This window comes from Mustela nigripes, chromosome 15 (genome assembly GCF_022355385.1).
Source record: "Mustela nigripes isolate SB6536 chromosome 15, MUSNIG.SB6536, whole genome shotgun sequence".
Lineage (NCBI taxonomy): Eukaryota > Metazoa > Chordata > Mammalia > Carnivora > Mustelidae > Mustela > Mustela nigripes.
This window is the reverse complement of record NC_081571.1, coordinates 73077020-73092495: the sequence shown is the minus strand read 5'-3', so window position 1 is coordinate 73092495 and position 15476 is coordinate 73077020. Positions and strand designations below refer to the sequence as shown.

The window sequence follows — 15476 nt, the reverse complement described above, 5'->3', positions numbered from 1 at the left end:
AAAGAGTTGCTGACCGATACTTGAAGAAATTGCATTTTCTCTTAAGATGCCTTTTTGGATGTACCAAGTCAGTTTCATTTTCCTGGGTTGGCCTGTAACATGGCGACCAAGGACTAAATCCTTGCCTCATGCACAGCTTAGTTTCAGGCATTGAGACAAGCAGTTTTTCCATGGGAGTATCCCTCGGTGAACTGTCCATGCAGTCTGTACCACTTAGACAACCTCTCCACACTGTCCTTTATTTTTGGGGACTTTACTAACACTGGCTCAGGAATATTGCTGACTTTTTTGAGACAGGAGTTTAAGGAGATGCAAAATTATAGCCAGTTGTGGCTCAGATGGATCATTTCTTTGATTATTCGATGTTTCAGACACAGGCAGACAGATTTCTATATGAATCCGTGATCCTTAAGGAAATGAGATACACAACATCGACACTCAGAGAGAGTCTAAGAGCTTGGAGAAATTTTGTCATTGTCATGTTTCCATACATATATACATAATTACATAAAAACTTCATTAGTGTGGCCATTGATTCTGTCTTTTAAAACAACACATTGCCAAGTTCCAGTCCTGAATGGGTCCAGACCTTTCAGCTGAAATTAAATGGTGTGGAAATTCTTCAGTGTGTAGGCAATTGTGTCTATAATGATCACACCTGCATACATTACCTTTCCAGAAAAAGAAAACGTCAGTTCTTTGCCAAGAAAAATATTAAAATCATCACCAAAACAAGTTCCTTATGTGATTTCCCCTGACCATAAAACTTCAGCAGCCCCCAAAGGGTCTTTTTGACCTGCGATAATTTTGGTTGGTCTAATAAAAGGTGCTATATTCCCCCACACTCCCCCGCCCCGGGTTTGTGATCACTTAGCCATAATTAACAATCTGTTTTCCTCTTTCACCATTTCTGATCTTACCAAACAAACCATACCGAACAAGGGGATGCCCTGGCTTACAATGGCAGTGCAGTGAAATTAGTACCAAGGTGCATCCATCTCTCTGTCTCGGGGAGACCTCTTACTAGAGAAGCAAACACAGAAAGAACTAGCATGGTGCTGGGTGTTACAGAGCCCCTCTCAAGGCACACTGACTCTCTTGCAGTGTGAAAATCATGCAGTTCACAGACAGAAACCTTCAGCACTGCCTTTGTAGAGCAACACTGGGTGAAAGCACGTGATGGTGTTTTTAGCCTATTTTAAGAGCAATGCAGCAGCTTGGAAAACCTTTCATAGTCTTCTGAAAATCACTTTGTAACTCTGACATTTATCAAAGTAAGAATAACATCATGCAAGTTATTTTGTCCTAATAATATGTACTGTGACACAGTGACCTGGATAAGGAATTTGGAGTGTAGTTTCTGGGTTTCTTTGGGGTTTCTTTTCCCCCCATTACTGGCCTCAAGAAAATCCTCTAGGTTTTCTCTACTTCATTTTCCTGATCTGTATAGAAAATGTCCTGCTCTTTGGATTATAAAGAAAATTATCTACATAGTAAGTGTTGATTTATGTTTGCTCCTTGGAGTAGGACATTGTATGACGTTTCATTATATTGCCATCTTTCTTCGTCCTCTAGATCAGCACTGTAACATCTCTGCATCCCTACATGTATTTCCGCTAATGCATATCATTTCATAATTTAATATCTCAAATTGTATGTCAAGCTACCTTTATGTCCATACTAAATTGGTTTTTACAGCCACATATAGAAGATATCAGCTTGTATTTAAATTATGATTCTTCACATCCTTTCCTTTTCTTAAACGTTCCTTTCAGACATGTACTGGCTTTTGTGCTTTTTGATAAAGCAAGTAGAATACTGTTAGCAGTGCAGTCAACTCTTGGTTATCGTTCACTATTCTGGCTGATCCTTTAGATCTTTACGTTATCGATTCACTATTTACACGGCCGTCCACCACGTGCCAGCCACTATTCTAAGAACTTCCCAGATCTTAACCAATTGCATGCTCACCACAACCCTTTGAGGCAGATACTATTATTATCCCCATTCTACAGATCAGGGAGCTGATGCATAACGAGGTCAAATAACTTGCCCAAGGTCACACAACTAGCAAGTGGCGGAGCTGGAACCAGGGCCCGGCAGCCTGACTCTGACTCATTTTCTTAAAAAACCAGTGCTGGGCCGCTGCTTCTGTCTCTGCGGGAAGCTTGGGAAATCTCTGCTTCCTTCGCCGGCTCCTCCCATCTTAAGAGCTCAGTCCGGTGGCTCAGTGGATTGGCTCCCGTCGAGGTGCCTTCCTGGTTCTGCTGTTTACTAGCTGTGGGACCTAAGACAAGCTGTCCAACCTTTCTGTGCCTCAGTTTCCTTCTCTGCATAAAGGGTTTCAGAATGTACATGCTTCATAGGGCTGCTGTGGGATTAAATGAGCGAAAACACTGAAAGTTCATAGAATTACGGTTGGCCCATAGCCTGGACACAGTAAACGTTTGCTGCTCTTGTTTCCCTTCCAGAATTGTTCTAATTGAACAGACACATTATTCATTATGTACCCCCCAACCACTGAAAAAGGGAAACAAGACCCCAGAGGAAGCCTTCCGTAAATAATCAAAAGTTGACTGCAACCACACTGTGCCGCCAGCCTCTCCGTCTGCGGTCGCTGGCCAGTAACCTTATGTTGTAATCCATGCAGGCTACGGCCACTCGGATGCGGACGTTCTCCACCAGTCGCTGCTGGAAGCCAACATCGCTACCGAGGTGTGCCTCACGGCCCTGGACACACTCTCTCTGTTTACACTGGCATTTAAGGTTCGTACTGAACAGCTGGGCCCGGTCAGAGCTTTATCTTTTAAATTAATTCTGCTTGTTTAGTTGAACCAGCAAGAACTTCCTGTGTTGTATTTTTTTATTTCAGCAACTGTTTTTGCCCCTCTAAAGAAACCACACATCCTCAGAATTCCTTAATGAAACCATCGCATGGTTAATGACTTGAATTCCTTGAAATAAAATAAAGTTCAGCTGGTCAGGGTGTGCTGCAAATGATGGAAACAGTCCCAGGAGGTGGTTGCCTTTGCCTCTCGGCCAGAGGAAAGCATCCCCCTGGAGAATATGGTTTGCTATGCCCTCGAGGCTGATTCATAATGGGAACCTCATCAGACATTTCTGCCTCGACTATCTGAGAATATCCAAATGTAGCAGCAGTTAAAATTAGTTACTTATATGTAGAAAAGCAGTAACTACAAACACATTCACCTCTTACAATTTTAAAAATACCTGTTAGTAACTTCAGTGATAGAAGCATTTCAAGGATAGAAAAGAAAAGATTGTTTTGGTCTTATTTTTAGGTTTCAGCAAGTAATATTCAAGTAGGTGGAAATGGTCTCATAAGGCATTCACTTTATTCTAGGGACCTAACACTTCTCAGGCTTGCTAATTGATTGCTTCCATTTCCAGCATGGAAGAAGGAAATTGAATTAGAGTTGATACATGATGATTATTGAAACAGTGTGTTTGTTTCCAGGGTATTTGGAAAAGATAACCAAAGTCATTTTCTGCTTTACTTATCTTTGATTCTCATAAGGTGCATTTTTTTTTTTTTAATTTTGGATAGAAATAAGTTACCCTGATATCATGTCACCTGATTATATACTCTACCTTTATTCTTCTCAGCAGTCATGCTACTCATGTCCCCATGAAATCTCATTACTGGGAACCCATTGAAGAGATGAAACACAGACCCTAACCAAATGAGTGGGAGGCCTCCACTTTCGTGGCTCTCAGAGCGCAGTCCCCTGGCCGGCCTCGGCTGCAGACCCAGGGAGCTTGTTCGAAGTACACATTCTTAGGCCCTGACCCAGCCTGGCTAATGCAGAAAGTCTGGGGGTGACCTGAAAGCCATGGCTTGAAAACCAGAACCATGTCTGGAACCTCTTTCCATTTTCTTTTCCGCGTGACATTATTTTAGATTTTATTTATTTATTTGACACAGAGAGATCACAAGTAGGCAGAGAGGCAGGCAGAGAGAGTGGGGGTAAGCAGGCTCCCTGCTGGGCAGAAAGCCCAAGGCAGGGCTCTATCCCAGGACCCTGATATCATGATCCGTAGCCAAAGGCAGAGACTTAACCCAGCCACCCAGGTGCCCCTCGGCAATGACATTTTTTTTTTTAAAGATTTTATATATTTATTTATTTGACAGACAGAGATCACAAGTAGGCAGAGAGGCAGGCATAGAGAGGAGGAAGCAAGCTCCCTGCTGAGCAGAGAGCCCAATGCGGTGTTCGATCCCAGGACGCTGGGATCATGACCTGAGCCGAAGGAAGAGGCTTTAACCCACTGAGCCACCCACGTGCCCCTCGGCAATGACTTTTTAAATGTGACTGCTGTGTGTACATTTATCACTGCCAGCTGAGAATCTGTAAGTTCAGATCAAAACTGTTCAGTTCTATAAGAACAGAACAGTTCAGAACAGAAACTTACAGAATCTGTAAGTTCTGTCTTCTGCTTCACTCCACCATGCTTGTGCCCCTGAGACCCTTCTGCTACACGGCAGGTGGAGCCTGGCACACTGGCCAGGCGTGAGGACAGGTGCACCACAGATGTAGTCTGTCGGGTCTGTGAGAATATTGACAGTCTCTTTACTGTATAACCTACGATTCTCACTTAGCCTCCTGAAAAACGCTTGCTTCGTATTAAAGAAGCAATCTGTTCATCAAGGTTCCCAGGTCCCCCGTGTCTGGCCACCCTACAGGCTCTCTCTCTTGAGAAACAACACCTGATGTTCCCTGATTTGTGACATTTATTGTCTTGAAGGCCTTTGAGGAGATTGCTTCATGTCTCTGGACCCAAGATTTCTCATTTGAAGATTAGAAAAAGTAGGATCTGCCTCCTGTGGTCAGGGCTATTGGAAGTTTAAAGATGACCTTTGAAAGAATCTGCCACTTTCCTGATGTAGATGAGACTTTACTTCCCAGCTCCACCGGGGGCCAGATTCTAAGCCTCGGGTGGGTCTGCTTGACATCTGGAAACCCTGATGCCCTTCTCTAGAACATGGTGATTATGCCTGCTGTATGATGGACAGATACGAAGTACCCAAAGACATCTACCCTGTGTTCATGCCTTCCTGGTCCTGTAAGAAAGGGTCTAACTCCTGAGACCCAGGGGGAAGGTGGAGCTTGAGTGCTGAGGTGATCCTCTGTCAAAGTGTATATGCCTGTGAGCTAAAGCATGTAAAGCCCAGCGCCCCCATGCAGAAGTGGGAAGAGGGGCGGGCGTTACAGTGGAACAGATGTCACGCCCAGAGGTAGGCTTACCTGGCCTAGATTACAGGTTCATGAGGGGCCCTGGAACAGCAGCCACTTGGATCTTCTTCTGCAAATCATTTGCTCAGCTGAGGCATCATTTGGAGCATATCAGAAAATTTAAACTTTTACATTGAATTAGTGGACATAATTCGAGAAAAATCACCTTCCACGGATAAAAGCCCCATCGTGATCAAGTCTCTGAGTTGACTACATCTAGTAAATTGCCAAAGGTAGCCAAGAAAACATATTTTTAATGAGAGAAAATGTTTCAAAAGATTTCAGTGCCTTCCATGCCTCAAGCACTAATCTTCACAACAGCCTGGACTGGTGGATATTCTTGTACCCCATTTTACAGATGAGGAGACTGAGGCCAAGACAGGGCAGAAAATTTGCCCAAGATCACTGCACACCTGGCCTGCTACAGCCCTTGTTGTCCATCCACTGAGCCAGGTGTGGTGGGGAGGTGGGACAGAGGAGGAGGGGACGGACAGAGAGAAGAGATGAGCTGAGGGGCGTCAAGGTAGTTGGACGATCCCGTACAGAAAAAAAGAGAATATTACCAAGCACTTCCCCAACGCTGGTCTCATGCTGGATGCTTTCGCATATGTTCTCACATTTAATGCATAAAAGGGTGTGTTTTATAAACCAAGGTAGTTATATGCAGAAAAATATGGTTCTGGGTGTTCTATAATGCCTGATTAACACAATCCCAAGTCAACCCTGGCCTTTGTGTAGTTGATCATCTTTTTTAATGTGTTTACACGTTTAACCTGAGAATGTATTTTTAGCAATCCCACCTTGTGCTTTTTCTTGATTGAGCTGCCTGGTGAGAATCTGTACGTGATGGTGAGAATCCGTACGTGATGGTGAGAATCTGTACGTAATGGTGAGAATCCGTACGTGACAGAGAAAAGCACTTGGATAATTGGGTTCTTCTAGGGAGTTTGTGCTCATGCAGACCATGAGCCTGGCCTGCAAAGACACATGAAATGAGTTACCTTAGTGACTGGTAAGCATTTGCAGCTGAAACAGCCCTTCACTAAGGTGGATTCTTGAAGCGATGTCCAAGTGAAACTAAATGCCTTCTGCCCAGGAGAGGTAGATCTGTCTTAAATAACACAGTTCTAGACATCTCATTTTGGTGCCCAGGATTTAAGTTCATTGTTATCCTATTCCTAGATCTTTAAAAATTACTGATGTTGTGTCTTCATTCTCTGAAAGGCTCATTTCCCTCAGGAGAATATGTTACAACAATCAAACCTGCCTGCACATCAGACACTTCTGAGTTGGATTTTTAACCTATTCTCCACCTTGTTGCTAGAGAGAAGCTGTGCCTTTCATATTGTTCTGTCTCATTTACTTCTCCGAATAAAATTTTCCTATCCTCACTACAGGTCTACAGGGATAAAAAAGTAGAAATGAGATACACTCTGGTGTTACCGTGTTGACTTCTGAGTGAAGTGAAGGGTGGTTTTGTTTTTGCTTCTTCCTTCTCCTGCCATGAACCTTTCTGAATGTTCAGAATTTTTTAAATATATTTTATTTTTATGTATTTTTTATATTTAGTGTATATAACTTTTTAATAAGTGAGAGAGAGAGAGAGCAGAGAGGGGGAGAGAAGAAAATTGATTAGAAGGTTACAGAAGGCAGTGGATACAATGGGGTATGTCTGGGGTAAGAGATCCTTTACCCCTTGAAATGAGGGGTTACTTTTATCTTAGTGTGAGTGACTTTTAACTGCATTCTTGCAAGCAGATTTTGGGCTCAGAACCCAAGAAGACTAAATCCTGAAAATGGGAAGTTAAGCCTTGACCAGAAAGAGTGAGGCAGGAAAATTTAACTGCTGGGGTAAGAACTTGGAGACAGGCCAGTTCCAACAGCAAGACCAGGGTTCCTGGCAAGTTTTGTACACACCATCTCATCTGGATGTCTCCAGCAGATAGTGCTGAGAGAAGGAAAGCTCATCCAGATCTGTGCAAACTTTAATCCGGCCATAATTAGGGAGAACAGTGCCCCCTGGGAGAAGTAATGTTCACAGACAACAAAAGTCATGTTCACATGCAAGCAGTTCCAAAACACTGGAAACAGCCTCCCCAGCCAGCCACCCCCAGCCAGGTGGTGAACAGCTGCTCATGGTTGAGAATTATATCATATTCCGTTAATTAAGTCCCATTTTCTGCTCATTAAATGGTTCTCTTTCACATGATGGAATTCAGTACTGTGCCTCAGAGTTTCATGTTATAAAGATCCCTGTGAATCCCAGGTGTCTACCAGCTGTGAGTCACTGGACCTAAGAAAACAAAACTTATTTACTCCTTGAGTAAAATTTTTCTCCAAAAGTAATATGAGGTAAATCTTAAAACTAATACTCTAGCTGTACTTTGCTGTTCAACCGAATTACTTGGCCATAAGCTATCTCCGGTCATTTGGCACAGTGGTAAGATTGGTTTGGGATACTGGCCTCCTGACGTTTTTTTATTTTAATCATGTTTGCCTCGTGCAGAACGCAGACGTGTGCCCTCGCCCAAGCACACACACACCTCTGTGTGTCCTTGAAGATATAACCCTTTAGTGTCAATGCGGGTTTGAACACAACGGCTATGTGCTAGCCTCTGGCTCGGTGACACGTCTGTCTACCTGTGTGTTAGGCAGTCCGTGAGAGTTTTAGCCAGCCAGGCTCACAGGCGTTCAGTTGGTATGAATTTACTGCGTGTGCGAGAAAGTCTTGCAGAACGGTGAGAAGTAGTCTTGTTTGCTTTGTCGAGTAAAACCCGTGATGTGAAAGTCCTGCTAGCCACCACTTACTGAGCCAGGCCCATGAATGCATCAGATGCTTTTTGTACTTAACTCGCGTGATTGCGTGTTCGCAGTAGCTGTGCAAGGTCAGGTCCAAGGTCGCCATTTTACAGACGAGAAAGTAAGACTCAGTTTACCTGTGCAGATCTGTGCACATGATAAATGGGGCCTGATCAAAGCCTCTGGGTTTCCCACCTTACCAAGCTTGTCTGGTTACTCATTGCTTAACAGAGTGCCTGAGAAGCCTGAAAAAAACAAACTTAATTTTGTTTTTTTAATTTTTTTTAAACATTTTGTTTATTTGAGAGAGAGAGTGAGCAGGAGCAGAGGGAGAAGCAGACTTCCTGCTGAGCCGGGAGCTGATACGCAGCTCGATCCCAGGACCCTCATGACCTGAGCTGAAAGCAGACATTTAACCGACAGACTGAGCCACCCAGGCGCCCCACAAACTTACTTCTGGAGGATCTCACTTCCTATACCTCACTTCAGTATTTTTTCCAGCTTGTTAATCAGCTGACGCCTGTAAGGGCACTTCTTTTTTGGAATTATGCTATCACAAAAACTGCCTCTGTACTGGTTGCTGGTATACAGTAAAAATAAGTAAATACATAGAAGCCAAATCAGTACTGAGGACCACTAGTCCTTCAAGCCGTGCTACAGTTTGCTAGGCTGTTTTATGATTAGTCCCTCCTCTGATAGGAAGAAGCAAACAGCCCCTGGGTGGCTCAGTCAGGTAAGCATCCAGCGCTCGATTTTGGCTCAGGTCGTGGTCTCTGGGTTGTAGGATCGAGCGTCGAGTTGGGCTACATGCTCAGCTTGTCTCTCCCTCCCCCTCTGCCCCTCCCCTCCCTCATGCTTGCTTTTGTCTCTCTCTTAAATAAGTAAAATAAATAAACTCTTTAGAAAAGAAAAAGAAAAAGTCTCACAGCAGAAATTTAGTTATAGGCTTATTTGTACTCCATGAGGGTTTTCTGCCTTCCTGGAGATACATGGTAGAGTTTGTTTAAATTACAAGTTGTCTTAGTACCTGGGACATTGAACCTTTGAGTCTAAAAACCGGATGCAGCCTCGTAGGGGTGTCTGGCGTGTCTCACTAACCAAGCTGTCCTTGTGTGTTTTCAGAACCAGCTCCTGGCTGATCACGGCCATAATCCTCTCATGAAAAAGGTTTTCGATGTCTACCTATGCTTTCTTCAAAAACATCAGTCTGAAACAGCTTTAAAAAATGTCTTCACTGCCTTAAGGTCATTCATCTATAAGGTAAGAGGCTTCCTCGGGGGAAGCCCTTGCTGATGACCATCCTTGTGTGCTTTGCCCCTGGAGTTGGGGGAGCACTGATGTCCACCTACCCGTGCTCTCTGGTGTTCGCCTAGTTCCCCTCGACGTTCTACGAAGGGAGGGCCGACATGTGTGCCGCTCTGTGCTACGAGGTCCTCAAGTGCTGCAACTCGAAGCTGAGCTCCATCAGAACAGAGGCCTCCCAGCTGCTGTACTTCCTCATGAGGAACAACTTCGACTACACTGGAAAGAAGTCCTTCGTCCGCACACACTTGCAGGTGCGCGCGGTTTGCTCGCCGGCAGGTTCTGTGGGATTCTGTGTTAGCAGCAAGGCTTCACTGCATTTACTGGTTTACCTCAGCATAAGTCGGGCAAGGTCTGGCCTTGAATGGACTGGAAAGTCACATTTACTGGTCTGGTTTATTTCATTCTCCACATGCTAAGATTTGGGCCCAAGGTGCGTTTCTGTTTGACTCAATATTGGACTGACTGAAATTCCGTTGAGTCATCATCTGCTAGAGTCTGTGTGAGTGAGCGTGACTCACAGCAAATATCTTAGGTAAAACATAGAAAGTCCAAAGTAATTCTTTTTTAAAATTTTTAAAAGATTCTCTTTATTTATTTGAGAGAGAGAGTGTGTGTGAGAGAGAGCACAGAGGCAGAGGGAGAAGCAGACTCCCCACTGAGCAGAGAGCCCAAAGTGGGGCCCGATCCCAGGACCTAGAGATCACGACCTGAGCAGAAAGCAGACGTTTAACTGACCGAGCCACCCAGAAGCCCCTGGGTGGTTCTTTTCTGTCTTCCATCTACTGACACACCTGCCATCTCTCCAGAGTTAAAATGTCCCAAATCCTCTACACTGGGAACCATGCAGGATATGGAACAGTCTTATGTATTTTTTATTACGTATTCTCTTCTTCCTTGAACTCATGTAGGAGTGTCCTCTCTGTCTCTGTATTTATTCCTCTTTTAAACAAATAGTTGCTGTTTGCAAACTATGTGCTAGGATTCACGGGTACAGCCATGAACAGAGCACAGCCCTCTCCTGGCCCTCATGGAGCGTGTAGTCTGCTGGAAGACAGAGCCCGAAGCTCTTCTCCATACACTGTCCCCAGTGCTGTAATAGAGGAACTCGAGTGCGCCAAGGAGGGGAGGGTGGTCTGGCTGGGGCAGGGAGGCTTCTAGAAGCTGTTAAAGATGAATAGGAGATAGCAGGTCTAGAGGCTGAGCATGTTCCAGGCAATGGATGCACAAGGGGAAGGGCCTGTCGGGGAACTGGAGAAGGTCCTTACAGTGAAGTAAAAGAATGTGGGTGAGAACAACTGAGAAGACGTCATGCATATCTGGAGGGATCACCCGGACTAGTGCTGAGAATGGATCGAGGGAATCAAGGCCTTAGCTGGAGAGACTTTGGGGAAGCCATGGTCAAATCCAGGCCCGAGAGGATGGTGTCTTGGACCAGGTGTGGTGAGGTTAGAAGAAGGAGAGAATGAGTTGACAGTGCTTAGTGATGGATGGCCCCTGGGGTTGGTGAAAGAAAAGGAGGGAAGAAAGATGGAAGCCATGTGTTAGCTTGAGTGACTGGGTAAATGCAGAGCACGACCCAAACCCCAGTAAAGACAGATTCCCCCCATGCCATTGCATAGTTAACGTGTATATGTTTTAATAAAAAGTGCAAAGGACCATCCACTTATTGAAGATTTAGTGCATACACATTCAGACCAGTAACCAAGGAGGTTAAGTGATAAGGTCTCCCTGTTTATTAGAGAAAGTAAGCGACTATCCAAGGGATAGAGGCTTTATCTGATTCTCATGCCTCTACACTCTCTCGATAAGCATTTTGCTATGCAGACAAAATACTCAACGATAGCAAAATCACCTGAAATGATTCTTGGAAGGGGAAAAGATGACTCAGACAGTGTTTCCCACACTGGAATGATCTGTGCTCAAAACTTGGCCTTGTCCTGAAGACAGGAGGCAAGTCTGGGGAGTCATTTGAAGGTGAAATGATTTTCTTGTATTTGTGTGTCCCTAAGGTCATTATTTCCGTCAGCCAGCTGATCGCAGATGTTGTTGGGATCGGGGGAACCAGATTCCAGCAGTCCCTGTCCATCATCAACAACTGTGCCAACAGTGACAGGCTCATCAAGGTGGGTGGCCCCCAAGCCTGCCTCATCATCTGGGACGCATGCGGACAGGCAGAGCCCAGCTAAAAGCCGTGTGTCCTTCTCCCACTCTTGTTTTAGCACACTACCTTCTCCTCGGACGTGAAGGACTTGACCAAAAGGATACGCACAGTTCTGATGGCCACCGCCCAGATGAAGGAGCACGAAAATGACCCTGAAATGCTGGTGGACCTTCAGTACAGTCTGGCCAAGTCCTACGCCAGCACTCCTGAACTCAGGAAGACGTGGCTGGACAGCATGGCCAGGATCCATGTCAAGAATGGGGATCTGTCTGAGGTAGCCCAGCAAGCCTCTCCGGCTGGGTTTTGGGGAAAACTAATTATGTCTCATTCAGTAAAAGAGGCCAATTTTAAGAAAAATTTCCCACTAATCAAAAGAAGGGATACTTAAGCAGCGTTAGGCTTGGGATTACTTCACGTCTCTAAGCATCTCAACCATTTACAACCTGTAAGGGAATGTTTCTGTCACAGGAGCAGATTGAAAGCCCTTAGAAACCATCCACGGTCACGTAAACGTGCACTGATTCAAGTGCGCTTAGTTTCTGCATCAAAACTCCTCTCTAGTTCTAAAATTCAGCTTTGATGAATTGATGATGGAATTTAATGTTCCTGTTATTAAAGTAATGATAGGACATCGCTTTTTCCTTTTGGAGGTAATCCATTGTCATCTGTGAACGTGGGAAGCCTCAGAACGCTGCCTGTGTACAGAGCGTGTTTCCATAAGGAGGCCAGGTGTGGGCGGGGGGTCGGGTTGTGGGCCCCGGACACAGACCAAATCCAACACTTAATCAGTCTGTGACATTGAGCCTGTTTTTCACCTCTCTGTGCTTGTGACATCACCTGCAAAAGGGCAGGATATTAAGGAAAGCAGTAGGCTGTGTGAAAGGCTCTGTGTTCCTCTGAAAATTGTGTTTACAGTTTGGGCCTAAAGTATTTAGGTATGGTCAACAGTATGACCAAAGAAGTGTGATTTTTTACTTTTAAGCTTCTGTAATTGCCTAAATTAGTACAGTTATATTCTACATCTGAAAATTTTAGGTAACAATTTTTACGTATTGATTATTTAAGAAGTCCATTGTATTTGACCATAAATTTAATCTGAACTACATATTAGCATAATAAAAGTGAATTCCATTTTACTACTAGTAGTAATTTTTCTATCATTCTGACAAAGAATCAGGGGCTCAGGCATCAGAATCAGGTTTATTTCCAACAACTTTTTTTTACACAAAACTGTGACAACTTCGTAAAAAGAGAAAAAGAATTTATTTTGTCTTTCATTTTAAGGTGTTTAGAATATTATCTAATTGACATTAAGTTATAATTTTGGTTTAGAGTTCTGTGTTGGGAAGCAGTTGTTACATCTTTTTTTAAGTTGAGAGAAAACTTTAGCTACTGACATTTGAACAAATCTCTCAGCATCTAGGAAGATACATGCCTTTTCTTCAAATGGTCCTCTTTGTACCTTAAGAGAAGTGATATGGAAATCTTTACTAGAGTAAGAAAAAAAATGCTTTTTTATCTCTTATATTAAAATTTTGTAATTCTAAACAGAAATGAGACTTACCAAACATACTACCATTTGTCTCTATTTACAATTTACTTCAAAATTTCAGTTTATGTGAATTGTTCCGGTTTTTCTAAAAGGTAAGATGGCAGCTATTAGGAACCCTGGTTTCCTTGAGATCTAATACAAGTCCACGCACTCACTGGAGCTCTGTCCGGAAGCACACCGACGCGCTCTGTACGTGTTGATTCTGAAGTGTGTGTCTTTTATTTTAGGCAGCCATGTGTTATGTCCACGTCACAGCGCTGGTGGCAGAGTATCTCACACGGAAAGGTGAGGAAGGAGTCCTGTGTTTTGTGAAATGAATATAAAACTATACAGAGCAGCAAAGACGAGTGAGAGCCAGCCATTCAGAAAGATCTGGAAGTTGGGGAGGGGGATGGATGTGTGTGTGTGTGTGTGTGTGTGTGTGTGTGTCTGTGCACTGTGTTCATTGTTTTATTCACTGGTAAGACAATGGCTTGGCTTGGTGGGCATAGCAGAGGCGCCAATATAAAAAATAAAACTAGATGGCATAGTATTGTATAACCTTTAACAAATGGATCTATCTTGCAAAGACTAGTTAATGAGCTTTGCATCTGGGTGTCCTTGAATGGCCAATGTTGAGCCGACAGAAGATTTATCTTCCCTTAGTTCCCCCGTAACAGTTTTATCAGTCAAGTGACAGTTTTAACTGGAGATTATTGGGCAACTTTTTTTAAATTTTAGAACCACAGCCCACTTGGCTTTATTATGTGGGTAGGCGGCCTGCTGGCCAGAAACCTTGCCTCCCCGGGGAAGGAGAGGGCAGGGGCCTGTGAGTGCTGTTCTTTTGTGGATTATATGTTTGTTCCTGGTTGAGCAGACCACGAATCCTTTCATGGGTTCTTTTGGTTAAATACCACTTGCTGGTTTCCATTTCAAAATCAAGAACACCGAGGTTTTTAGAAAAGCTGCTCATGTGTGCCCGTGTCCCAGAGCACAGCAGTACCAGATCTGGCTTCCATGAAGTACATTTACAGAGTGAGAAATGGTATAAAGTCAGATGCCACAGCCAGGGAATTTCTGTATTTCTGGTACAGCTGGCTATTTGGGATGCAATTGAAGGGAACCGAGGCTTGTCCTACATCAGAGCCCCAGAGAAAAAGAAATTAAAGAGGGTTTCCATATTCTCTTGCTACTAGCATGATTTCCTGTTGAGACCTTTTGTCAGGTAATACATTTCCTCGTGTTTAGAAGCAGACATAGCCCTCCGTCCGGAGCTGCCCCTCTTCCCCTCCAGCCACAGCACCTGTCAGAGGAGGCGCCGGGGAGGTGAGCCTGAGGGTGGGCCCAGCCCCCAGAGCCCAGCTGCCCATGACCCGACACTCAGCGGTGTGGGGATTTCCCCTGCAGCTCTGCATGGATAGTCTTGGCTCTCCTTCCCTTCCTTCCTTTCCTCTCCAGTTCCATGGCAGTCTGTCCCTGTGCACGGAGGGGAAGCACTTGGGCTGCCCTTGTAGTTACCCCACTGGAGCTGAGGTGTATATTTTAAATGTGCTCTCTAGCCAGAAACCTGGGTGGTTGGCTTCCGTAATTTTGCTTTTTTGTATCTTAACGTATCCTCAGGCTCCTAGATCAATACTTGTCATGGGGGCGTCTTTTGTCTCAAGGCTTGGAAACCTTGACCATCGGGGAGCTAGAAAAATCTCTGCCTTCACAAATCTACTCTTTCAAGACATGCTTTCAAAATACTCTGTGTTCTTCTTTTTCCCAAAATATGGGAGGTCTCAATTCCAGTTTTGAGTGTTTTGTTTTATTGGAAACAGTGGTCTCAGAATAGAGTAGCAAGATGTTTCAAGGCCTTCTGTACTTGACCATTTTTGTCCAGCTGACAGTGTCCGACTGACATAGGACTTTTCCCCCAGTGACTGCAAAATGAGTGAAGGTCCCAAATGGGCCATTATTGCTTAAGGGGTTTATCCTTTTTTTTTTTTTCAAGATTTTATTTATTTATTTGACAGAAAGAGAGAGCACAATAGAGAGAGGGGGAATGGCAGGCAGAGGGAGAAGCAGACTCCCCGTGGAGCAGGGATCCTGATGTGGGACTCGATCCCATGACCCCAGGATCCCGACCTGAGCCAGAGGCAGACACTTAATTGACTGAGCCACTCAGGTGCCCCAGGGGTTTATCCTTATCCAGATTATTTATCCCAGCACCAACCTTTCAGCATTTCCCCTAGAGAATCAGAGTGCTTGGACGTCTGCAGTATTCACGCTGCCCGTGCTCCTGGTCTCTGGTGGTGGGGAGGACAGGAGATCCATCCTCACCCCTCGGGCAGCAGATAGGGAACCAGCTAAAACAGCCTCTCAGCTCATGGCTGCGGCTGTTGAGTGACCTCCTGGCAGACCGCTTTGTGAAGGAGAAGAGCGA

The 15476-nt window shown here is 44.5% G+C and overlaps 1 protein-coding gene across 26 annotated transcripts in view; it reads left to right on the top strand.

The window, feature by feature from the left end:
* Positions 1 to 15476, top strand: part of DOCK9 (dedicator of cytokinesis 9) — a 276869-nt gene that overhangs the window by 229916 nt on the left and 31477 nt on the right. For 14 of the 26 annotated variants that reach the window (XM_059377664.1, XM_059377655.1, XM_059377650.1 and 11 more), the window contains 7 exons: positions 2651 to 2766; positions 9177 to 9314; positions 9428 to 9610; positions 11369 to 11482; positions 11579 to 11794; positions 13300 to 13357; positions 14300 to 14377. In XM_059377664.1, the coding sequence (XP_059233647.1) occupies positions 2651 to 2766; positions 9177 to 9314; positions 9428 to 9610; positions 11369 to 11482; positions 11579 to 11794; positions 13300 to 13357; positions 14300 to 14377 (903 nt within the window). The remainder of the gene's footprint in view (positions 1 to 2650; positions 2767 to 9176; positions 9315 to 9427; positions 9611 to 11368; positions 11483 to 11578; positions 11795 to 13299; positions 13358 to 14299; positions 14378 to 15476) is intronic. The other 12 variants (XM_059377675.1, XM_059377673.1, XM_059377669.1 and 9 more) reach the window with 1 other exon arrangement.